Source organism: Rhinolophus ferrumequinum, chromosome 13 (genome assembly GCF_004115265.2).
Source record: "Rhinolophus ferrumequinum isolate MPI-CBG mRhiFer1 chromosome 13, mRhiFer1_v1.p, whole genome shotgun sequence".
In the NCBI taxonomy this organism is placed as follows: domain Eukaryota; kingdom Metazoa; phylum Chordata; class Mammalia; order Chiroptera; family Rhinolophidae; genus Rhinolophus; species Rhinolophus ferrumequinum.
In genome coordinates, this window is record NC_046296.1 from 4,622,988 (window position 1) to 4,649,728 (window position 26,741).

The 26,741-nt window shown below is 45.4% G+C and overlaps 1 protein-coding gene across 6 annotated transcripts in view; it reads left to right on the forward strand.

The window, feature by feature from the left end:
• AFF3 (ALF transcription elongation factor 3) overlaps positions 1 to 26,741 on the forward strand; it is a 538,469-nt gene that overhangs the window by 450,423 nt on the left and 61,305 nt on the right. For 5 of the 6 annotated variants that reach the window (XM_033124714.1, XM_033124718.1, XM_033124715.1 and 2 more), the window contains one exon: positions 1,330 to 1,370. In XM_033124714.1, coding sequence (XP_032980605.1) covers positions 1,330 to 1,370 — 41 coding nt within the window. The remainder of the gene's footprint in view (positions 1 to 1,329; positions 1,371 to 26,741) is intronic. The other variant, XM_033124716.1, reaches the window with a different exon arrangement.

Genomic DNA, 26,741 nt, shown 5'->3' on the forward strand with positions numbered 1-26,741 from the left:
ATTCGTAACTTTTTGAGGCATCTCCACACTGCCTTCCATAGCATTCTGCTTTGTTTTTATCCTTTCTGGAGCCCGGTGCAACAGTCTCCATGTGGTAGGAATTCAGAAACTGTTGGACTGACATACATTTATCACCAAGGGTAGATTTCATTTCTGCAAGAGGGAACATGTTTCTGATGGGTCATGTTTTTCCTAATTTTAAGATTCTATCTGTTTTGTCTGCTATCCAAATGTAGTGAGGACTAGCATGGGAAACATTTTGGTGTCCCTGGTAAACAGTGAACTTGACATGTGTAGTGTACAAGGTGAAAATGGACCGTACGCATGTCTTATTTCCTGGTGCACCCTGAGTAAGCCTCGGTCTTACAGGCCATGCTTTGATCCTTTCCCACTTATGACTCCTGAAACAGAACAGAGCATGCCTTCTACCTTCCAAAGTCTCAGAGTGTTCGGCAGTAGAAGGCAAATGGACAAAAAAATAGACTAGGCAGACAAAAGGAAAGCGAGTGCAAAATGGGAAGAATCTGATGGAGAAATGGAGGCCTTTTTATTTTCTTTTTTCTTTTAGTTTTTGTTTGATGGAAAATTTCAAACACACACGAAAATGTCAAGAATAATATAATAATCCCCAGTGCACTCATCACCTAGTTCCAACAGTTAGCAACCCAAAGCTATCTTGTTTCATTCGGATATGCCTATCCTTTCTCTCTTCCCTCCAAATATATTATTTTAAAGCAAATCCCAAAAAATTATAAAATTGATATCCATAAATATGTTAATATGAATCTCTAAAGACTCTTTTAAAAATTGCCACAAAATCATTACTAAGCCTAAAATAAATCATTAATCTCATAATATTATCACGTTTTCCAGTTAGTGTTCCAATTTCCAATTGTGGTGACTTTTATTCAATAAATCTGAAAATTGGGTCAAAAATTACACCTTCATTGGGAGAAAAACTATAAAGGAACCAAAACACATCTTTTTGCCCTGCAGAATAAAACAATGGTAAAGTGATTTCAGGGAGTAAAATTGAAACAGCTCTAATTCTCACTGGGTCTCCTGAGACCTGTCCAACCTCACCTGTCGGTACTTCCTGCCTCCCCAAGCTTGCCCCCTAGTGGCAGGTGGGCACTGCAGGGATTTTTAGTTAACTTCAGGAACGTTCCTTTCATAGCATGACAGGAGTCTTACTGTACTCCTAGTAGTTTAATATTTGGCCATACTGCAAAAATGTGTGTGACACGGGTGTTTTTTTTTTAAAGTGTTGATTGAGCACATAATTTAAAAGTCAGAATATTAAATAAACATCTCTGCCCTTTCTTCCAGCAGGCAGCCCAGAGAACGGCTCTCCACGCTCTGTCTGACAGGTACGTTCTGTCATTTTTATGAACTATAAATTGCTTTATGAAACATTGAGTCCTATTTATTGTGGCATATAATTCATAATCGGATTTTGTCCCTCAAGTGTCTGGGAACTGGGGTGTTAAACGTTTTTGTGTGCTTGGATTTGTCACGCACGTGTGGAGTTTATTACTGCAAAAACTGCCTTGTTGTATTTCACAGAAAGTGAAAAGTGTGGCGAGGTCCTCATTGTGCAGTGAAACAAGAGACAAGGAACTAGAGGAAAAGGCCTGAATGGCACAGTACATTCTGAACTTTAGAATCGGTTGAGATATAAACTCATTTTTCAGCAATAAGTACTTCATTTATTTTGAGGTGTTTTCTTCAGACTTTTTCCATCTCATTTCCCCGGGAGCTGTCTGTGTTTTGATGAGATTCTCTCATGGAACATTTTATGCATGTCACCCAATTCATGGTCCTGCGTTCCTGACTTTTTACTCGATGCTTCAGCTGGTTTTTTGGGATGGTATTATTGAATGAGATGTATAAACCTAATCAACTAACATTCAAGTTGTATTTCACATCCCGCTTTGCTGTGTAAAGAAAGTGGAAGAGGGATAGAGAAAGTTACTTTCTAGCACAGACCAGACCCTTTTTTGTTTTGGTTGTTTTTTTATTTTTTTTCATTTGCTAAGGTTGGGTGTGTGTGTGTGTTTGTGTGTGTGTGTGTGTGTGTTTCTTAAAGGATTATCAGGATGTAAAGACCAAGTCGCTGTTTCTCTCCACAAGTGAGGTTCTTACAGTGTCAGAAACAGCTGGAAATATTCCCCTGGCTGGCTGGTGAGCACCTCAGTGTTACCTAGCGACCTGTCACTGCCCTCCTTTCTTTCCCAGTTCTTTAGTTTGTGGAATGAGCAATAATTGACACTGTCAACTAGCTCAGTTCAGCTTCTCCAAGGTAAAACCTGTCACTTAAGCAAATTATCTGTGTGCAGGGGTGGAAAGCGTGTCCTCTGATGGCAGGCTGAGCCTGAGTCTTTTTATTTCAATTGAAAAACCTTCCCCATGACAACCACACAAGCTTGTGTGCTCTAAGAGTGGCTGCCACATGATCTTCTGGAATTCCTTCTGGGGTTTTCACAAAAGCTGACAACTGTACTGCTTCTGAGTCTGTTGGTAGAAGGAGGAGAGACTGGATCAAAACATTTAAAGTCTGACACATTAATTCCTTTCATCTACCTATTTCTTTTTTTCCCTCTGACTTCTTAAATAAGTGATTCCTTCAACAAAATGCACTGAGAAGCAAGAGAAAGCCCTCAGTATGTAATTGCCAGTGGTTACAAGGTTTCTTTTGCAGTATTGAAAATGTAAAATTATACTATGGTGATGGTTTCACAACCTTGTAAATACGCTAAAAGTCATTGACTTGAACACTTTAAAATGGGTAAACTTTATGGCGTATAAGTTATATTTCAATAAAGCTACCTATGTAGATATAAAATGTCATTATGACCTCTGGTAGAATGAATAGAAACCTATTTTAGGAAAGTATGGACTCCCTTTGAAGACCTGGTTGCAAAATAGAATCACAAATCAGAAACTAGAACCAATACATCCTGAGGCTTCACCCCAAAGATGTTTGACCCTGTCCTGGGTAGAAACTGTGCCTGGATTTTAGGATGAGCACCATTATTCCTTTTGACTTTTTTCTGATATGCTTTCCAACCCCGGTCAAGCCCAAGAGTTGATCAGCTGGGAAGTTAGCGTCTTAGCCCCTGTTGGTGATCTAACTGCTCAGTGCAGAGTACTGTGAGAAAAAAGGCCATCCCCTAGAAACAAAAACTTCCCATTGCCATTACTCTTCCTACGAATTTCTCTGTCTTCAAATGTAATAGAGCATTTCCTCCTTAAATCTAACAATGTTTTCTGTTCAAAATTGGGGGTCTTGGCTCACTTCAAAGTAATGAGTTGAATGTGCCTTTCTAACAGTGCGGTTGTGCAAAGCTACCGTCTCTGTGCTTTTTCTCTTCTATGTTTTCCACTCATTCAGGGCCACACGAGTAATTTCCCTAGCAAGAAGCATCTGTAACCATTTGAAAATACAATTTAAAACTCTTCTTCAAAATAAGGGCTTAAAACACCTACTGAATTGATTGGATTCATGTTTTCTAGTTTCTTAAATTAGAGAATGCTAACTTACCAAGTGACGGAAGTCCGTTTCTATCACCTTACCTAGTCTATTGAATAAACCAGTATTTTCTAGAAAATGATCGACATGACTCCTGCTCAGACCACTGCCTAACTTGACTCCTGTTCCGTCTGTCAGAGGAAGCACCTCAGGGTTGGGAATGGAACTGAGTAAAAAATTCCCCCCAGGTGGTGACCCTCCTAAGGTAGAGGTCTAACCCCAATATTTCTGGCCTGGTGGTATTCATCTATTACACATTCACTTACACAAACTATTCTGGTTTCCTGAACTATTTTTTTTTTCAGTCTGTGAATCACCTCTGGATATAAAATTCCACAACGAGTAGGCAGCACTTTCACTTTTGTCCTAGAAAAAGAAAGCACTTTCAGACCCCCACAGGTGCTTCCTGAGTTTTGCAGTTCTGGAGTTGAACAGAGTAGCCCAGGTTGGCTCAAGTCGTGCCAGCACAGGCTCCTTGTCTCAGAGGCTCAGCGGTGGGCCCGACCCCCTTCCATTTAGCCTTGAGTACCTGGTAAACACAAGTATGTTTCATACGGGAGTTGGAGCCGTTTTGTTTCAAGATGTGCAACTTGGTGATGAAATAGTTTGGGTGACTAGGGGTTGTGGGGGGATGTAAGTTTCCAGTGGAGGAAGCCTGTTGTTCTCTGCCTCCCCAGAAGACAGCCTCCTTCCAAGGCTCCCTCAGACCTAATGAGACTCGTTGTAAGGCAGAGGGGTGGCATTTCCCTTTCTTTTCTAAGGGCCATAGAAAGCTCATCCCTGTCGGGTGTCAGAGGGGAGAGAATATCCAGATGTTTTCGGAAGGCCAATCTCATCTGTCTTTTCATGTCTCCGGTTTCCTGGCTTAAATAGGCGCTCTGGCAGGAACCCAGTATCTGGCAGTTAAGAATGTATGCATTAAGTTCAGTGAGTCCTCAGTAATTAATACCCAACCCTGATCAATTAAAACTATGGTAGTTCATTACTTAATTTAAAAATCATCTGTGGTCACCCTTAAAGAAAACCTCTGGCCTGGTTTGGTTTTGCCTGAGCAACGGGCTTAATTTATGATTCAGCCAAACAGCCCGGGTCCATGGTTCCACATGGGATCCCAGTGACAAATCTGCTTCAGCCCAGCTCACTTGTGTTCCCCCACCCCCACCCCAATCCTCTGCAGTGACAGGAAGCGTCTTTTGTAGGTGGGATGGCACTGTTTTTGTTCTTTTGTTCTGCTGACTGCCGAGTTTTTCATCTGTCTATTTGATGCCATTGAGCGTCACCTGGCTTACCAGAGGCCCACTGATTGCCCCAAATAATGAGCAAACATCAGGACACCAGAGCAGGGAAAGGGGGCAAAATTCCCAATAAGGTAAACAAGCCAATTACCAAAAAAACCCTCAGTTTGCAAAGAGACACCATCCTTCCTACTTACTCCTTAGAATGTGCCGCTCAAGTGTCTTTTTTTTTTTAATTAAAGTTCATCGGGGTGACAGTTGTTAGTAAACTTACATAGGTTTCAGGTGTACGATTTTGTAATGTATCATCTATAAATCAAGTGTCTTTTCTTCTTATGGATGATTGTGTAGGGTGAGGTAGACAAAGGCAGAAGACAACAGGGATAGATGGGCCTGAGGGTCACTTTTAAAAGTGTATCTGGTGTGGACGCAGCAGTGAGAATGCCACAGAGTAGCTGGTCATGTGTGTGAAGTGCTGGGGGAGGAGGGAGGGCGTGTGTGCAGCATATGAAGTGCCCCTGGGTATGATTAACTTCCCTTCCTGAGTAGTAAATAGTAGATAACTGTGATCAAAAGAAGGATCCATGTGATTTATCAGGCCCAGCAACTATGCATTTGCAGAGAAGCTGGAGGTCAATCTTAAAATCTAGGGCAAGTCGCGCGTGAGGACACTGAGAGGACCCAGAAGTTAATCATCCCTTGGACCGCTTCCATCTGTCTTGGAGCGACGTTGCCACTGCAGAGCGAGCAGCGGTGCTGTGAGGCTGCCGACCAGGCGTCCCTATTTGCTGTGAAACCTCAAGCATCGTCGGCAGTAACTTAGGTTTTATAAAAATGGCGCCTAATTTCATGTGAAAAAAATCACATTCAGCTAGAAATGTGAGGAGCTGGGGGGAAAAAATTGTGCTCGACTTAAAAACAGAGAAGGAACAAGAAAGCCAACATGAAAACAGTTGTTGAAGCGATGGCACTCGGAGGGCACGGATGGCCGTGTCGTTAAATTGTGCATGTAATCACCTTCTGAAATGTCAGCCTGTGATTCCAGAAATGGCTACATTTTTATAGCCTTGGTGATGCATCGCTAGACTGTACCCTGTCAGCCCATCTGGCAATATCTCAGTCCTGGATCCATTTATATTGAAATCCAAACAGCTGCCATTGATTTATTCATTTATGCCACCAGTATTTATTGGGCGCGTCCTGTGAGCACCGCCCAGCGCTGTACTGCAGCAGGCGTGCAAGGGTGAGCAGAAGCGGCCCTTCACCTTTGCTCGGCACTTCCCCATCGAAGTGGGGCTTGTTGTGGAAAGAGAAAGACCTTTTCAGCCTCATGCATTTGCTGCTCTCAATTTTGTACTTTCTCAAATAAATGTCATCTATCAAATCTCCTCTTCCCATTAGGGAGAATGTAATGAAATTAACTAAGTGAGGAATAGCCTACAATGAAGGGGCTTTTTTTACCTCCCTGGGAGTTTGATCTGTCTTTGGAAGCAGGACTGGAAATGGCCCCATAGCAAGGTGGGGAGTACTTTTAGAGAAAGTTCTAAATTTCCAACTTGGAAGATGCCCAGGAGGCACCCTGGAGGATATGTGTCAACCCTGGAGACCCACAGCCGTTGCTAAGGGCTTTTTGTAATGAACTTCTTTTGGTACACCGTGTAAATAAAAACCTTGTTAAGGGCTTTAAAGTTTAGAAACACTGTCACATTGACTTAATTTTATGATCCTCACAAGCACCCTGTAGATGGGAAGTACCCGTTTTACAGACAAAAACACTGAGCCTGAGAAGGTGATGTGACTCACCCAAGGTCACAAGGGAACAAGTGGCAGAGCTGGGACTAGAGTCCAGGTCCTCTGACTCACCATGTGTATAGTAATTCTCCTGCTCTTCATCACACAGCACAAAGCAGGGCTCAGCAGAAGGTGGCTCAGGCCACATCTTAACAAAGAGTTTACTCAGTCTGCACTAAAATTTTCTTTCTTTCCACTAATAGTTACAATAATCACAACACGTCTGGCTTAGTTATCTTTTTATCCCTATCACCTAGCACAGTTCCTGGCAATTAGGAGACACAATAAGTTATTTGATGAATGAAAGAGAACATGAACAAAGGAGCTAGGACCAATGTTTTGTGGTTAAAGAATGGCAACTTTGGACTTTTCAGAAACTGTAGCTGTCTGCCCCTGCAGCCGACCACCTCAGGAGGCAGAGTTGGATGGTCAGGGGCTCATCACTAAGGGTTTCAAGCAGGTGTCCACACCTATAAGAGGCTATAGAATTGAGAAACTCTATTAATGGCCACACAGGTACAGAGGGGGCGAATGGAATGATTTTTAAAAATCACTCCAAAAGTAGGCAAGAAAGTCTCAAGAAAAAAACTTCAAAAGATTGAAATGACCCAGTGCAATTAAATTAGAGTGGAATTAAATTAGAAATCGGTAGCCAAAAGACAATTGGGTGGTGCTGTGGAGAGCTTTCCTGAAGGGAGAGGGCGTGAAGCCCAGGACCTCGGTCTCCTCCCTCCCTCACTCAGTGTTTCACACTTAAAATACTCCTTCATCTATCTTATCTCCACCAATTATTAATGCTTCTTTTTTCCCTTCATTCCATTGATGCACATTACAGTTCTGAGCTCCTACACTGGGAAAGGCATTGTGCTGGTCTCTATGGAAGACCCAAAAGTTCATTACCGGGGACCCCGTAACCACTGGGTACGTTCACTGTTGACATACGCGAACCTCATCCTTGGTGTCATGAGCACAGCTGTCATGTGTAGGGACTACGCTGAGCATTTCACATACGAAGTTAAGTTCGCGAAATTGTTACAACGGTATTGCTAACCTTTTTTGATATCAGAGGGATTACTCATTATGAATTTGTAACAACTGGACAGTTAACCAAGTTTACTATTTGGAAGTGCTGAAAATGGCTACGTGAAAAAGATGAAAACGACCTGAACTTTTCACCACCAATTCATGGCTCTTGCATCACGACAATGCACCAGCTCACACAGCATTGTCTGTGAGGGAGTTTTTAGCCAGTAAACAAAAAACTGTTTTGGAACACCCTCCCTACTCACCTGATCTGGCCCCCAATGACTTCTTTCTTTACCTGAGGATAAAGGAAATATTGAAAGGAAGACATTTCGATGACATTCAGGACGTCGAGGGTAGTAGAATGACAACTCTAATGGCCATTCCAGAAAAAGAGTTCCAACATTGCTTTGAAGGGTGGACTAGGCGCTGGCGTTGGTGCACAGCTTCCCATGGGGAGTACTTAGAAGGTGACCATAATGACATTCAGCAATGAGGTATGTAGCACTTTTTCTAGGATGAGTTCACGAACTTGTCAGACCTCGTACGTTACTTTATTTAATCCTTACAAGTACCATCTCAGCTAAAACGGAGGAATTCAACATTAGGGCCTTAAAGAGATGTTTTCAATGACGTTTGATTTCATTTCCTTTTCCAAATACCCTCCCTAACATCCTAGTGAAGCCAAGTTTCCAGAGATGCATAACTTATCCAGAGCCTTCCGACCACGAAGCCCAGAGTGGTCTGACTCTAGTCAATGTCAGCAACGTCCTGCTTCAGGAACACCCCCCACCCCATCAAGTGATGAAGAAATAGTAAATGTCACTGGCGGGGGTGCAGGTGAAACACTGAAGTACTGTCAGAGCACAGAGAGAGCAGGGACGAGGCGTTTGAAGTGGCACATGAAGGATGGGTCGCATCAAGTGACCCGGGACGGAGAAGGGAAGAGCCGGCCTTCTCTGCAGAACGATTGGCCTGATAAGGCAAGGCTGCAGAGGTGAGACAGCAGGCCCTTCCTGACTCCAGGTGTGGGCGTCATGAGCAAAGGTGTCTGGGAGGCAGCTCTGGACAGCTGCCAAGGCCAATTGGGGTTAGGGGGGGTCACCGTTAGTGCCAACATGCTCCCTCCAAATGTGGATCAGGCCTCACCTTCCACGGAAACCTTACCCGACTCCCACAGCTGTTCCACCAGCGTCTCGTGTAATTGCTGACACAGGCGTGCGTCTGCCCTCGGTTTCCTTTTTGAATTTATGGTCTCAACAACAGACTGGCAACCGGGAATCACATCTTGACTTTTAGGTAGCGCTGTATACAAAATGACTGCTCTGTAATGACTTACCAAGTGCCTTTCCAATAAGCCAGACCAGGAATTCCAATTATTCCAGTCATCTCTGCTCTCCTGATAAGGAGGGAAAAAATACCACACTCCAGACTGGCTTTCCCTAATCTCCCTTTCTTTCACCGTGTTTCCCTGAAAATAAGACCTAGCCGGACAATCAGCTCTAATGATTCTATTGGAGCAAAAAATAATATAAGACCCGGTCTTACATTATAATATATAAGACCAGGTCTTATGTTATGTTATATTATATAAGAGCGGGTCTTATATTAATTTTTGCTGCAAAAGACGCATTAGAGCTGATGGTCCGGCTAGGTCTTCTTTTCGGGGAAACACAATACAAGACATCATGAAGCAAGCAGGGGATTTTGAATCCTTAAACTTGGGCTGGAATTTGCTTTGGGCAAAGTATTAACCCATCTGAGTCTGAACTTTCTCAGTTGCATCAACAGGATGATGAGAGTACCCCCCATTGTTAGGTTCATGGACAGATTATATGAGGTGACAAGAAGAAAAAGAGCTTTGTTGATCTATCCATACAATAGCACTCTGTTGCACCACATAGAAAAGCCCCTCAGAAGGATAACATGAGATACTCTTTTTTTAGAAAAGATTTTTATTAAAATACAGCTAACATACAACGTTACATTAGTTTTAGGTATACACCATAGTTATTTAACATTTATGTACCTTTCAGTTCTACCAAGAAGTTTAAAAACCAAGAAAAGAAAAATATCGGTATGGATTTCACACATGAAACCCTGAATCACTAATCGTGTGGGGCAAGTTTTTACATCAACATTATAGAAAAATAAGTATCAACAAATCCTTACCATTGCTTCTTCCATCCTTACTTAGTAATATGTCCTAATCCAGCCTGCTCTCCCCCGCGAGCCCACCCATGGGTCTTCGGGTCCTCGGTGAGGGTCCTATGCGCCTGCGAGGAGACTGCAGCCTCTCTTCCAAACCATCTCCCAATTTCACTCTTTTGGAAAAGTCATCCGGGGCATTTCCTGACACCTTGTCCAGCTGATGGCCAAATAATTGTTCTCATTTTGTTAGTTCAAAGTAGAGAACTCTTATTATTTTTAAAAGCAAACCAGAATTCTCAGATAACATGGGGGATCACTGGTAGAGATTTGTTTGAGGGCTGTGAAAAGACAGAAAAAACACTGAGCCAGTGGTTGCACTCTCCTCTCCCACGGGGCCGGGGAGTCCCATCTGTATTCACAGAAGTGGACACCTCGGCCTCACCCTCCTGGAGAGGCCACATAAGTGTTCCTCGCCATGGCCCTTTGGTGGCTGTTAGCTTAATCGACTGCATTAACAGCATGAGCAAATGCAGGCTATCAGGTCTAAAAAATCAGCTTTGAAAAAGCCCCCCTAGCACTAATTTCCCCAATAAAACTGAATAGCTCCAGAGAAGCCATTAAATTCTATCAGGTAAATAACACACTTTAAAAGGTCCCAAACTTGCATTTTACACAATAGAACAGTGCAGCCGGGAAGAAACTGTTACCGTCTTTTGAGTAATAAATAAGTTGTATGACGCCAAGAATTGCCCTTCAGGACAGGTTAGTGGGTTTGGGGATGCCCGAGGATTCGTGTGGATCTGCTGCCTGCAGGCTGGGCAGAGAGGACAGAGAAGGAGGGGCCTCTGGGCAAAAGTAAGTTCTAACCCTTTGAGTCAAAGCCCACCATGGCCACGGGCCTTCAGTAACAGGGTGACTCGAGATGGGTCAGACTTAAAAGGGTTTGATCTCCTTTAAAAAGGATAATAGTGGTGACGGCTGCGCAACGGTGTGAATGTACTTAATGCCACTGCACTGTGTACTTGAAAATGGTTAAAATGGTCAATTTTATGTTATACATGTTTTACCATGATAAAAAAAAATGTTTAATGTACATCTCTGCACATACTAACATTCCAAACTCTTCAGGATGATCCCCTTTCTTACATGTCTGGAGTGGGAAGAAGTTATCTCTGTCACGGGTTAGAGGTGCTAGCGTTCTAGCCTGGAGGTACCTTTCTTCCTTCTCTGCTAGTGGAGAAGGACTCTGGCAGGTGACCCTGGTCTCTTGTGGCGGGGGGGACCCACCAGCCCTCCCCTGTTCCTGTGAGCTAATCAACCACACCACCAGAGTTAACCAACCTCAGGAAAAGGGCCAGAGGGAACCAGACACCCCATAAGAGCAGTGACATGGCAAGGAGGCCCATACTTTAAATGACTAGCTTTGACCCACTGCCGTCCACACAGTGCTCCCGTGTTCTGGATTCATTCTCTGAGTTGACAAAGTTGGTGGTGGTAAAATATAAATAAAAGAACTCTGAGTTACTTCTATTGAAAGTCTTCACCACTGTATCATACTCCTTTTGAACACTGTGTCTCTGTCACTTCTAGACCAAGGAGAACGGTACACTGTGTGTCGAATGTGTGTTATTCGTTTAATTTTTAATGCAGCCAAAAACATTTTTAAATGAGACATCTCAAAGTTGGAATTAAGAGAAATAAAACTCTTGTGTAACTAACATAGTATCAATATTTGTCACTGCTGTCTACTATATATATATTATATATATATATAGTGTATATATATATATATATATATGTAGTATATGCTAGTAGTATATACTAGTAGTATATATGTATATATATATATGCATATATATGTGTGTGTGTATATATATATATACACACATATATGTACATATATAAAATTGTGGAGTTTTTAAAATTTTTATTGGGGAATATTGGGGAACAGTGTGTTTTTCCAGGACCCATCAGCCCCAAGTCAAGTCGCTGTTTTCAATCTACTTGTGGAGGGCACAGCTCACTGGCCCATGTGGGAATTGAACCAGCGACCTTGGAGTTATGAGCACTGCGTTCTAACCAACTGAGCCAACTGGCCACCCCAAAAATACACAGTTTTGAAGTAGAATTACACCTGTACCTTCTTGAATAACTACTTAGATTGAATTAAGCACTTGTTCTTCACCAAATATGCCATTGATTAATTAGTGGTCAGCTCTATTAAAATGTTTAAACCAGTTACAAATGAAGATAATCTATAGTCTCTCCCTCCCCATATTTCAAATTTTGCATATGTGGTCACCATTCTCACTGATCCCTTCTGGGAAACTGGAGTGAACATAAAAGAAACCCAACGGCAAGAAATCATATATTTATTTTACAAGGGGGGAAAAAAAAGAAAATTCAAAAAAGATGCATTTTTAACACACATGTAAACTTCTCAACACACTGATGCCATTGTCATAGGCTGTATCACTCGTGTCTGTGCTTAAGTGGCGGGCCAGCTGGAGAAACATTTGCGGTGGCTGGCTGGGTGACTAGTGGATAGATTCGGTTTGGTTTTTTTGCTTTGTTTTGCTTACAACCCAACTACTTAGCTGCTTTTGATGAAGTTTATTTAAATTGTGACGCACCATTGTTTTTTGCTTGGGTTTCTTAAATCTCCATTTAGTGGGGAAAACCGAAGCCCTGGAGCCTTTCTCTGCTTTAAGAGCCTTTCAGGCCAGCACCACCCACCACTCCTATCCCCTCCATCCCCCCTCCCCCAGGAAATTCCTACCAGACAATTCCACCCAGGCCATTTCACTCTTCAGATTCCCAGAGCCAGCTGGAACGAGGGGCCCCTCCAGCTGCTGACTCTGGGCGCAGGGCCTGCCCCTCCTGCCTCCCCTCCACTGCCCAGTTGGCCTCCCAGGGGCAGCCTTGGGCCAGCATTGGCCGAGCTGGCCAGCTGGCCTTTGCTGACTGTTCTGCAGCCCGAGAAGCTCCCCGCTGCTGTTGAAAGGTTAATGTGCTCCCCGTCAGCTGGAGCAGCCTGACCTTCCCGACTCCATCCAACTCCTTTCCCTGTGCTGGCTCTCAGGCAAGTGGCTGGCGGGCCAGCTGCCACACCATGTGCCCCGGTAGCCTGCAGGATGCAGTGCCCACCTCTGCCCTCACCAGCCAGCATCAGAGCCCGGCCATCTGCATCCCTGTCATGGAGGACAACCACCGAGCTGCCAATTCGGAGCAGATTTCTCAGCTTCCCTTCCTCTCTCTGAAATTCTCCAGCTTTGGGTTTGAGCTCTCTTGTTCCCCTCATCCTGAGAGGCAGTGCTCAGTATGTCAGTGTTTCTTAATTAATTATAGGTCACTTAGGTTAAGTGTTGAAATCAAACCAACTACTTGTGGAGGAATAGTTCACGGCCCCTGTTTCCATTTCACAGACCTGGTCTGCCTGCCTGCAGGCCACGGTCAGGCTAATGGATGGGACCTCAGGCCGCCCAGCCCAGGCCAAGAGCCTGAAGGCCCGCAGCTCTCCACTCAGCCTCGTGAGGCCCCATTTGCCCTCCTCCTGGCCAGTGACTCAGAGAGTCACCCTAGGCCATGGACACAGTAACCCCTGTGCAGCAGGCCGAGTGCTGGTGCTGGGAGCAGAGAAGGAAAAGAATGTGTGTGAGTATGTCCAACCTTGAGCGCTACGCAGGCACAGAACTGGGGTATTGGTTCGTTTTCTGAGGGAGGATGTGAAGGAGGTCCCTATTTTCTTTGAGTCACTGCCCCAGCCACTGAGCTATTTAATGTAATTCTAAAAGGACAGCCGGCATGGCCTTCGCTCTTGGACTCCGAACACAAAGCTGGATGCTAACCCACCCTCTCTGACCTTGGCACATAGTCTTCAGAGCCTCTCTTCCCTCTGCCTGTCAGAGTAGCGCCTGCTGCACTGGGTCCACGGAGAGGACTTGGTGTCACTCTCTAATGCCACGGCAGCACCGGGGAGTAGGTGCCATGGTCCCCATTTTATATGTGGGAGAGCTGAAGCCTGGAGTGATGGAATCACTTGCCTAAGGTTGATCACAAGCTTGAGCTGGTTGGGGCCCAGGTTTCCAGGTGGCAGTGTGGCCCTGGGCAGGGAGGGCCTGGCAGACCAAGCTGGTGGCGAAGGCACGCTGTTCGTTGTGTGGTGGCCCAAGGGCCTCATCCTTGCTGCATCCCACTGCATCCCCTTAAAACAGGACAAAATGCAGCCCTGCCGTGCGCTCACACAGCAGAAGCTGTAAGCCCTGCACACGGGGCCCAGGGCTGCTCTCCCCTGCACGTCAAAGCATAGTCACCTTTAATCAGCGGGCATTCTTGGTTCACTCCACATTCAAACGTAACTCAAAGGAACGTGGCCCCATGAAGGATTCTGCTGGGGACTGGCTTGGTAGAACCTTCCTCATCTAGTGCTGTTCTCTCCAAGAAAGTAGTTCTGGTGCTTCCAACCCCCCGCCCCCCGCTATGTTCTGCACTTGCAATAGAAGATGACAAAAAACTTGAAAAGTGCTGTGGTCATGTTAGATACATTTATATGATGAAGAAAGGGAGCCAAGCCAACGTTATTTCCTAAGACTTATATTTCTCAAAGGTTTTCTTTCCTTCCAGCTGGCTGGAGAAATATTAGCTATTCACTAACATTTCAAAATCAAGGCCAAATTGTGCTCACGTCTCTACAGCAACTCTGTACCCCATGGGCCTGTAAATTGTGAACCCTTCCCACATATTGTTCCTTTGGGCACCGTCATCCGTCACCCATTTCCTTGGCCTCGGCCAAGAGAAGTAAAGCCCCAGGGTAGCGGAGGCCACACAGACTGTCTCTGTATATCAGAAGGTCTGTGACAGTAGGGGCTCAACCACCGTGACACCTCATGTCCTCACCAAGCCCTGGCTCTGTCACAGGCTCATTTTGTGAGTCCAGGCACAGACGCTTCCGTTCTCCCCCCACACCTGCACCCACGCTATCCCTCCTTTCCCCCTTCACCTCCTGGCCCACTCCTGCCCATCCTGCAGGTGACAGCTTAAACAGCCTGGGTCCCATCAGGCCTGCCTCCCTTTGCCATCCGCTCCCATGGCACCCTCCACATGCTGCCACTCAGCGCTGCTGTAATGAGCTGCTTCACTTCCCGCCTTCCCGGGGAAGACCAGCTGCATCTTGTGACTGTCACATCTTGGCACCTAGTGCAGTGCCTGGCACGTCAGCCTCAACACTTCCTGGCCGACCTGCTCTCTCTGAGTCCTTTTCATCTGTTCAGTGGAGATAATAATACTCGCTCTATCCACCTGGAAGCCTTTGTCAGGCCTTAGGAGACTAGTTTTGCGAAAGAGCTACGTGAAACAAAAGCTGACTACAAAACTACACGCTTTGATTAGGTTGGTGCAAAAGTTATTGCGGTTTTTGCAGTTATTTTTAACCTTTTAAACCGCAATGACTTTTGCACCAACCTAATAGTACAGTTGTACAAAAAAAAAAAAGAGAGAAATAAAGAAAAGAACTTGAATATCAGCTGTTACCCTTGATGAGTAACAAAGGGTAAAGTCAAAACACCCTGTTCCCTCCTTCCCCCTTACCCTTACATTCCAAGCTAGGGTCGGCTGGCAACTTTTCTCCAACAGTAATTAATAAGTGATACAATGTCAGCGGTAGTAAATATTATCAGAGAAAAGCAATTACTTTTATCTTCTAAGTGGCAATTTTAATTCAAAGTTATTTTAATTACACGAGACTCCCACTTGTGTAAAATCCTGTCTCCACAGAGTCTCTTTGAGCTTCCAAAACTGTCACCTCCTTAGTTACCTGGAGACAGTCTGTGAAATTTTCTTCCATCTTGACGTTAGTGAGCAACTCGGAGAGCACAAGCAGAGAGGAAGCTGGGAAGATGACAGGTGGGACCTGGCCCCTCAGAAGACTGTTACGTGGCTCTTCTCCAAAGCCGTGCACTCCAGGCTTCTCTGTGTCCCAACCGCGGTTGGTCAGAGGCCACAGGAGCAGCATGTCCCGTGCGAGTCCCCGGGCTGATTGTAGCCGTAGTCACCATGCACCCCAATGTATGCAGTGCCCCAGTGTAGTTATGCGTAATGCCTGCTTCACTCTGAAGTGTCCTGGTTTAAACCACAATGAGATGTCACCTGGCACTCATTAATTAGGATGGCTACAATCGAGCCATGTGGAGAAACTGGAACCTTTGTGCACTGTTGGTGGGAATGTAAAATGGTGCAGACGCTGTGGAAAACCGTATGGCAGTTCCTCAAAAGACTAAAGATAGAATTACCATATGATCCTGCAATTCCAGTTTGGGATATATACCCCAAAGAATTGAAAGCAGGGTCTCAAAGGGAGATTTGCACACTCGTGTTCATAGGAGTATTATTCACAACAGCCAAGAGGTAGAAGGATCCCACGTGTCCATCAATGGGTGAATGGATAAACAAAGTATGTTTTATACATACAGTGGGATATTATTCAGCCTTAAAAAGGAAAGAAATCCTGACATGTGCTACATACTGTACTTTGAGGACATTATGCAAAGTGAAATAAGCCAGTCACAAAATGATAAATACTGTATGATTCCACTTATATGAAGTACTTAGGGTAGTTAAATTCAGACACAGAAGTAGAATGGGGGTTGCCAGGGGCTGGGGGTGCGGGGCACGGGGACTTAGTGCTTAATGGATGTAGAGTTTCAGTTTTGTAAGATAAGAAGAATTTTGGAGATGGATGGTGGTGATGGTAGCAAAACCAAGTAACCTGGTTTAAACCATAAATTGTGTGGCCAACCTAATTATAACTAATTTTGAATTTGTGTGTCAGTCAGTGTTAATTCAAGGAAACACTTTCAATGGAGGCCTTTTATTTCTAACTATGGAATAAAAAGCTCTTCTTATGAAGGAATCTCACCTTTAGGCAGGCAGATTGGGTGGGTTTAAAGGACACTTGTTCAGATTGGGTGACACGCTAAATAGCAGTTCACACAAGAATCAGGCCACCAGTGAGGGGAAATCCAACTTACCCTTTCATTGACTTGGGGCTGGGGCTCTTTGGGAAAGAAAGGCTCATTGCAGTTTCTAGAGTGTGAGTCCCAGACTTTGGAGGGTCGAGGGGGCGGAGCATATGTCCAGGCCACTCCCAGGAGCTGTGTGGGTGGGGCCCTCAATGAGCCTTCATGTTTGCAACAACTCCCAGGACTTACGTCTTCAAGACTTAGTCAGTAGCTGCCTTCTTCTGAAATGCCCTCCTCCATCTCAGCTCCACTGAGAACCCCATGCCCTCTAAAAGGTCACCTTGTCCATGAGGAGAGACCAGGACGTGACAGGCCTTTCTTTTTCCTCCAAGGTGTTGGCCCCTGAGCTGTACCACAACTGTGTCAAAGCACCCTGTGGGTTGTCCCTAAGCCTATGGCCCTCCCTCCACTGGCCTAATCCCCTGCCTTAACTTCTTGAGGAAAGGAAGAGTGAGCACGCTGTCATCGAGTTCTCTTGATTTCTGTGATAGGTGTTCAATAGCTATTGTAGACTCTGTTCCAACACCATTGCCATTCCTTAGTTGGTGTTTAACATGTCTACGTCTTAACCTTCCCCCTTTTCATGCTTCATGCAAGGCTTCCCCATCGGTGTCCGTATCTCTGCGCTTTCTGGTGAAGATCATCTGTGGGAGGTGTTCATGCTGAAACTCTGGTACAGACAGAGATCCTGAAGGAAATGCAGGTCTTCAGGTGCTCTCTGCTCTTCGACAGTCACATTTCCGCATTTCCGAGGGGTGGGGTCACCTGTCCAAAGAGGGCTAGAGTGAGAAATCTGGTGTGTGTAGACAACCTCATCTGTCCGTCCTTCCTACCTGTTCTCAGACCGGTAAGCTGCATCCAGTGCAGTAGGAAGGGCTGAATAATAAGGTCCAAAGGAGATGATTTGCTTCCCAAAGGAATTTTCTGACTTTTTTGTATTATGAGAATAAAACTGGCAACAGTAACACCAAACATGGGGGGTGGGACTCTAAGTTTGCAGATACCACTTTGCTTCAGCAAAACACCCCAAAGGTTGTGGGGTGGGTCTCTATTAACTGCAGCATTGTTATCAAACCTGTCCTGTTGAACTAAAATAACAGCTTTCAATGTTCTATTGTCCAAATGCTACAGAAGGCAGGTTTGCACAGTGGAACTTGGTTACCTAGGATTCACTAAAGACCCTTGGTGTTGGCACTCTCTATACCTGCACTGCAAGGCAATTCCCTACCTTTCTTTTTATAGAAATTGTCATTTCTTTATATGGCCACTTTAGGATCCTAAATTAGCTGGCGGGTGTAGCAGTTCTGGAGATACAAACAAGTTCTGTTTCACTGGGAAAGTGGTTACGTAGGCTCACTTTCCACCCCTTTCAACTCATTCAGAAGCTTTAAACTGCAGGATTTTAGGCAGGATTTTAACCCTGAAGTTTGTGACTTTGGAATAGACTCAGCTGATGCTTTATCTGCCCTCTACTTTTAACTTCTGATTGTTCCTCCATCATAAAGTGTGTTGTATTACACTGCTCTTTAAATATTGCTTTGGCAACCTGCGATGAGTTGCCAGGTCCCCGAACTTTGCGATCTGTGATTAACTGTAATTAATTCTCTCACGTGTCATACCGTCTGGGATGCTGTCAGATAACCCAGAAGACACAGAGAACTTGCAAGCAAGAAGTCACCTGCACATCATTTAATACTGATATTGTCGCCAGGAGTCATTCGTCTTCCTTGGGTCGTCCATCCACAAACCTTCCAGGAGTGTCCCTTCAGTGTTTGGCACCATACTTTTTTTTTTTTTAACTTGGATGGATAAGAAAATCACACACCTAAGGTTGCTAGATTTACCAAATAAAAATACAGGAACAACGTATCATTCTTTAGTATGAATATATCCCTAATTTTACATATTAGTCATTGTTTATCTGAAATTCAGCTTTCACTGGGTGCCTTGTATTTTATGTGGCAGTCCTACACAAACTATATTTTAATTGAAAGACCATTAAGAAAAAAAGGTTCTGTAAAAGTATGGGATTTTTGTTGGACGTTCCATAAGAAAAGGTCAAAATCTTGGTGGGACATCTGTATTCAAACTGCAGGTGCAGCTTTAATCAAAATTCTGTCTCACTCTTCAAGAGGGCTCCTTTGAAAACTAATTTGCTCTTTTCAGTAGAATAAGCATCTTATTTTCAGTAGAAGCCATGCACAGCGGTTCCTCTTAATTTTCCATACGTGTATCTTTGTGTACGTGGCGTGTGTCGTACTTGCTGCAGGTGTGAGGCCTGTTTGGAAATCTTGGTGGAGGAGGTATCATTTGCAGGGTGGAGGCATCTGGCTGAACTCGGCCTCCCTGCCACCAACTCCCACCATGTGTATCCTGATGGAAAACGTCAGACATCTACTCTGGGCATGGGTCATTGTCCCAGTGCCATGCTGACCTGTTGGCGCCATTTCTAATTTGTATTTCACGGATTTGTTTGTTCCAAGTGCTGTCTGTTTTGATAAAGGAAGCGTTTTCTTGCCCCCACTGAGGAGAACTCCTGACCTTTTCTCCGCATCTGCAATGAGGCCAGAGAGATCTTTCTGGTGACCTCCTAGAACTGCAGGTGACAGGCCAAGAGTGTCACCGCCCAGCACGTGGCCCGCAGGGCTGTGAGGCTGTCATTCACAGCACTGGGCGTGGGTGACACTTTCAAGTTCTGTTTCTTAAGCACTAGGACTCCCTCGGTTATCACATCATGTTAATTATTCATTGCCTAACTTTTCTCCAACAGTAATTAATAAGTTACACAATGGCAGTGGTCGTAAATATTGTAAGATAAAATCAATTACCAAAGTGGCAATTTTAATTCAGAGTTATTTTAAGTACACGAGACTCCCACTTGTGTAAAATCCTGTCTCCACAGAGCCTCTTTGAGCTTCCAAAACTGTCACCACCTTGGTGACCTGGAGACAGTCTGTAAAATTTTCTTCCATCTTGACTCTAGTGAGCAACTCGGAGAGCGCAAGCAGCGAGGTAGCTGGGTAGGTTACAGGCGGGAAGATACCTGTGTGGCGGGCATGCTGTTTTAGAGCATGACACAGGTAGAAGAAACCTGTGGCTCCAGGCGAGACCAGCATCCCAGGCCAGCAACCTGTGCAGTCTCATAAGACCCCATGCACAGACGCCTCACTGGGCTTCATACTCTGTGGCTGCCCTCTTGAGATTCTTAATAGTTTGATCTTTGAATTTGTGTTTCATAAGTGAAGTCCAGTGGGACAGGAGAGCAGGCTGCAGTGGCTTGGAACCTTGGCTCACGTGTGGCCCCGCCACCAGGGCTGGGTTCTCAGCTGTGCACGCCCCTGCCCGGCGCCCTGGCCCCACCAGTGTTCCCCTCCCCACTCTCCACAGCGACTGCTGCCATCCTGCACCCCCAGGGGAGTGTGAGCACATTAGGGGTTGGGGTGGAGCACCCATGCCTGGGGCACTGTGATGGCCCTTTCTACCCCAAGCTGGCAGCGCTGGGGCCCATTCAATGGGTGGCTTTTCCAGGAGTGAGCCTCTCCCCTACCCTGATGCAGGTGCGTAGTACGTCCTGGTGAGAAGGTCGCAATACCCTTGGGGGTTAGCCTTCCCCAAGCTGGTTGAGGTGTTGGACTGTGGATAGGGAAGCTGTCTGGCTCTACTACACACACACACACACACACACACACACTCACACTCACACTCACACTCACATACACACACAAACACACATGCCAGGACACTGCATGATGAGTTCCCCAGATGCCTGTAAGGCCCACCCCACCCGTGAGCATCCCGGTGCCCAGAGAGCGTGACAGGAAACAGCAAATACAAAATGCCATGGCCAGTGGAGAGACTGTGGCAGTAAGGAGGAAACTTTATATTTGAGTACCTGTAATGACTCTATGTTTTTCCTTCTTTTTTGAACAAGTGGCTCATATACTCCTTCTGCAGTGGGCCCTGCAAATGATGTGGCAGGTCCTGGCTCCAAGGCTTGGGAAAGCTGTGTCACTGTCTTTATTTAGCATCTGGAAAGGCCTGCCTTTTAAGGTGTTAAGATCCTGATGGAGTGATTTCTCTCATATGACACTCCCCAGTGCACTCACTCCTTGGAATTCACTGAGCCACACACTGCCAGGCGCGCTCTGATGTCTGACTGCGTCCTTCCTCCTGTCCTTCCTCCTGTCCTCTCTTCCTCCTGTCACCCAAATGCCCCTGTGAACTCCCTAACCCATTTGCTCTTCATTAGAAAAGCAGTGGGACTACCTTTGAAGCAGAGAAATTCTAATCAAAGAGATAACAAGCCAAAGATTCAATGGGAAACTCCCCGTAGGCAAGGACCTTCTCCAGTACATTTCAGCCCATCTGCCTATGCCCAGAGCGCAGCTGGGGCCTGACGGCATTCCTAAGCCCCTGAGGTGTCTTCAGCGAGAGAAGAGGCCATAGCCCTTCAGGCTTGGCCTATCCCCAGGCCTGAATGCATGGGCCCCTTCAGACCGTGCTGGGAGAATGCCATGAAATCAGGCCGGGCTTGGGCTGAGGTTTCATTGAACTGTTGTGCGATGCTTGGTGGTCCTGCTCCCTTTAGTGGAAAGCTCATTTCCAGGAGGAGGATTGCTCACGTTCTCTGTGCCCGTGGAGCTGGAGAGGCACAGCGCTCAGACTTATTGGCACCATACTCAGGAATAATAAAGCCAATAAAATTCTATTGACCACCTTCTAGTTTATCTCTCCCCTCCCCTTCTTTTTCTTGCTACCCCCTCCCTTCCTTTCTCCCTCTTTGCTCAGCCTGCCCGTAAAACAACCTTTCTATTGTCAGCAAACCTTAAAGAAACAAAGGCCTGGTTCTGATGTTCCTTTCCTTGAATAAAACCTCGTTGTCATAATTTCCCTCTCCCAGGTTCAGCTCTCAGCTTCTGCATATGGGTGTCGCTTTGTGTCATGAACATCAATCCATTGTATTGGGGGCTCAGCCTCTGCAGAGTGTGTTGGGGGGCCCACAGTGTTTGGAGGAGAACCCACCTCCTTGACTCAGTTGCCTTCCACTCCAGCAGTGGCCGCACCCAAGTGGGGCTGGAGACCCTTGATCCAGCGTTTTTCCCATGAGAGTCCACTCAGAATAATCTTCCTATTTTAAATCACACGTATTTCCTTATGGAATTTCTGTTTCACATGGCATAGGAAATCAGTCACTCCCAATCTATTTTTTTAGCTTTTTTCATCATCACCCATATGTCTAAATAGAAGGGCTTTTTGGTGCCAGACTCTGTAAAATCAAAGGATAAATGGTTCCACCGCCGGGTCTAAACTATTTTTACTTCACCCTGCTCGTCTGCCTTCTGAGTCCCTGTGTCCTGGCTGGCTCTGGCTTCTCACCCGTTAATCCCACCCCTTCTCTGTTCTCCCAGCTAAATCCTGCGTCACACTGAGCGCCCTGCTCAGGTATCACTTCCTCCAGGGACTGCTGGCCTGAAAAGTTCAGCCCTCATCATTCTCCTGGTCTCTAAACCCTGAGGATGAAGTATTTTATCAGAATTTAGCACTTGATATGCACCGTCCTCCTTCGAACCCTCCAGCTTTGAGGCCGTGGGTGGACATGGTGCTTCTTGCCCCCACCGCACTCAGAACAGTGCCAGGCAGGGAGCAAGAGCTAAGCAGCCGTACAAGGCAAGGGGCACTGTCCATCCTTAATAGCAGAAAAACGCTCACTGACCTGAAACGAAAGTCAAAAGCACTCTGGAAGTGACTGGGTTTCAGGCAGATAATGCCTTTGGCTCATTCTCCATGTCACTTTACACACAGCACGAGAAGACTCGCCAGCCCCCAACACAGCGCCTGGCATATCAGAGGCTCAGGGCACTGCTGCCAAGGGAGTGTTTCTGATTGATTACCTAAACTCCAAGAGTGGTGAAGCAGGCATTCGGCATAGGCTCAATGGTGACAAAGTCATTCTACATGCGCAGTCAGGAGGAGAACACAAGACAGCATGTTATAGTCAGCTCTGGTTGAACTACCATCCGTACCTTCCGCCCCCAGTGTTCTCTGGGTTTTTCTTGGTCCACCCACCATTCATCATCCTGAACAGGGGAAAGGAAAAGAATTAACACAGAAATTAAGGTCGCTTCTAGTTAGCAATTCTGATACTAGGCATTTGTAGGGATGAGTAACTAAAATGAGCGTCACCAGGTTTTTTCTTTTTAACTAATTGTGAATTCGTCACAGGATATTGGAAGTGAGAGTCACCTTAGACATCTAGTCCAAGCCCATCTCTTGATAGATGACAAGGTGGAGACCCCCAGGGACGTTGTCAGCACAGCTATGACCAGAGCCCAGGTGTGCAGGTTTTAAAGCTGCACGGCTGTCTCCTGGAATCTTCCCTGGGGTGACCTGCCAAGCTACCCTTGTTGGTCATGTAGCCGGTATCGGGCTAGCTGGGTTCCTTGCATATGCCCAGGGTCTGATTGAGGGAGCAGGTTTTCTGTAGGAAGAAGACACCATTGATTGCCTGTCCAACAGTTACCCTCCTCTTCTTTGCAGAGAGAGCCCCTTTTGGGTTCACTGTACACTGAGTGCCAGGTTCTTCAGGGGAGGCTGGTCCGTCTCCAGTGCTGAGGGCTGAGCCTTGATGGTCCGCCAGTCTCAGAGGTCTTATTAGCCTTGCTATGGAACTGGTTTAGTCATGGACGTGTGTTGTAATTCAAGCCGGTGGGGCCCAAGGTGTGGTCTCCTTAACAAAGGAAACCAGAGAGGAATGTTCCTGGCTCTGGACATCGTCATCTGCGTGTGATGACTGCATGTATAGCCGCCGTCTTGGGACAGTGAGGAGAGAGCCGAGACAAGCCGAGGATGGCAGTGAGCAAAGATGGAAAGAACCTGGGCCCTGAGGAGCCCCCGGAACCTCTGAATTAGCGTGGCCTGGAAATGCCTCTCCTCGGGGCTTCTTATTAAGAGACATGCATGGCCTTCCTGTGTTTTTGCTTATTTCAGTTGTGGTCGCTGTCCCCTATCTGGGAACAGTCTATCAGCTATGCTCTATTACGTGGCCTTTGAAAAGACACCGAGGACCAGCACTTCCCACAGAAACACCTGAATAGCATTTTACACATTTTCCCTGAGAGTCCTTATCTAAGGAACCTGCTTTACGACAGCTAACAAGATCACAGCTTGAGCTGGTATGGCCACAAGCCTACATCTCAGATGCTATAATTTGGTTTCCATAAAAATCCCTTTTGCTCATCATCCTTAAGTCGTGTGTTCCTTGGTGAGATTCAAATTAAACACCACATGCTGCTGACATTCAGAAGCTCACTTTATTTGCTTTAAACACGAGAGAAATGGAATGGGTTTATTCAGATAGAGTTTGGGTTAGGAGGAGGATATTCAGGGGCCAAACATGATTACAGAGCCGAGACGGGTGCTGCCATTTCTCTGGGCCCCTCCAACCTCCCTTGGGAGCTTCCCTTGACCTTGTTCAAGATCATAGCTGTCTGGAGCTTTGCTCTAAAACAGCCAGGTTTATGGAAGTGAAAGAGGAGACTTCTAGCAAGTAGTGTTGGAAAGCTCACATGCTGTGTGGGCTTGGACACGTCATGCTACTTCCATTTTCTGGGGAGTCAGACTAGCTGAGCGCCTGGGTTCCTTCCTGATCAAACATTTTATAATCCTATAAAATGACCTGATGGATAATGCAAGTTAAGAACGCAGGCAACCTGGAGGAATTCCTACTTGTCGAGGTTACCATGTTGGAAGAACTAACTATTGCAGTTATCAAAAATGAAAGAATAATGATGACTCATGTTCATTGAGCACTTGCTATGTGGTAGGCACTGTGCTAATTAAGAACCTTACATGCGTTTTCTCACTTAGTTCACCTAGCAATGCTATGAGGTTGGCATTGTTATCACCCCCTTAATACCAATGAAGCAGCTGAGGCTCAGAGAGGTTAAGTAACTTTCCCAAGGTCACACAGCCATCAAACAGAGGAAGTAAAATATCCATCTGGGTTTGTCAGATTCTAAAGTTTACACATCATTCTGCCTCGTGTGGCAACATGATCTAGATGTTCTTGACTAAGGTCAAAAAGGCTGATGATCTACCCAACTTGCTGGGAACGTTTGGCTCCTCCGAGAGCAGAGGTTAGCGTTAGGCACCCAACACCTGGTTCCAGCCTCTCCCCTACACTAAGCAGGTGTGCAGGCTTGGGGTGGCAATTTCACCTCTGGTTTGCCTTCTGTAAAATGAACATAATGATACCTGGCTTTCCTATTTTATAGGTTTATTGTGAGGCTCAGAGGAGGGACTTAAAAAGAAAATGCTTTGAAAAATGTTAAAGAACCATATAAAGTGAAGCATCTATACTATTAAAAGTAGCCAAGTAAGGACAATTAACACAAGAAAAAATAGATTAGGACCACATCAAAATTAAAAATGTTTAGGGGTTGCCGGTTGGCTCAGTTGGTTAGAGTGTGGTGCTCTTAACAACAAGGTTGCCCGTTCAATCCCCACATGGACCACTGTTAGCTGCACCCTCCACAACTAGATTGAAACAACTACATGACTTGGAGCTGATGGATCCTGGAAAAACACACTTTAAAAAGAAAATTAAAAATGTTTTTGCTGCAGGTGATATCATCAAGAAAGTGGAAAGACAACCCACAGAGAGGGAGGAACTATTTGAAAATTGTATATCTGATAAGGGCCTTTGATCCAGAATATATAAAGAACTATTACAATTCAATAATAAGAAATCGTTTAAGGACAAGGCATTGAATAGACATTCTCCAAAGAAGACATACAAGTGGCCACTAAGCACATGAAAAGAAGCTCAATACCATTGGTCATCAGGGAAGTGCAAACCAACGCCGCAGTGAGCTCCCACCTCTATGGATAGGACCAAAAAGATGGACAGTAGCAAGTGTTGACAAGCACATGGAGAAATTGCACCCCTCATACACGCCTGGTGGGAATACTAAATGGTGCAACTGCTTTGAAAAATAGTCTGGCAATACCTCAAATGATTAAACATAGGGTTTCCACAGGACCCAGTAATTCTCCTCCTAGCTGTATACCCAAGAGAAATGAATATATATGTCCACACAAAAACTTGTACACGAATGTTCATAGCTGTGTTTATAATCACCCCAAAGTGGAAACAGCTCAATGACCATTAACAGACGAATGGATAAACAAAATGTGATCTATCCATACAGTGGAATATGATTCAACCATAATATTGTGCTAATATGTGCTACGATATGGATGATCCTTGAAAATATTATGGCAGGAAAAGAAGCCAGTCTCAAAGGACCACATACTACATTCTTCCATTTATATAAAATGTCCAGAATAGGCCAATTCATAGCAATAAAAAGTCGATTCGTGGTTGCCTGGGGCTGGAACAAGGGGATCTTGAGATGGGAGAGAGAACGGTTGGCTGCTGATGGGTATAGCGCTTCTTTAAAGGAGGACAAAAGTATTCTAAGATTATATTGCGATGATGGTTACAAAGTCCTGTGAATATACTAAAACACATTGAGTCGTGCACTTTAAATAGGTGACTTGTGTGACATGTAAATTATATCTCACTGAAGCTGATTTTCTTAAAAAGGAGTCAGGGAGCTCAGGTAAAATTTTATTGCCACGTGGATGATAGAGCCTCCATGAGGGTCGCTGTGTGGGGCTGCACTGTGGAAAGGCCTCCATGACCTGAAAATATACATAAGTGAATTTCAGAACTAGCTAAGGAAGTACATGGGTAGTAGGATGTCTGATGAACTATTGCTTTAAAATGCTCAAATTGCTTGACAATGCAAGAGGTTCTTCACAGTAGAACCTCTCTCTTCCGGGACTGTCATACTGAATGAAGCATGGAACTCAGTGGGGTCCTGCATGTCTCCCCACAGCATGATTTCATTTCTAGAAGCAGTCCCTGGGCACCCTACCCCTGAGGACAAGGTGAGAAAGAAGCTGGGCTAGCATTAAATTGTGATAGGT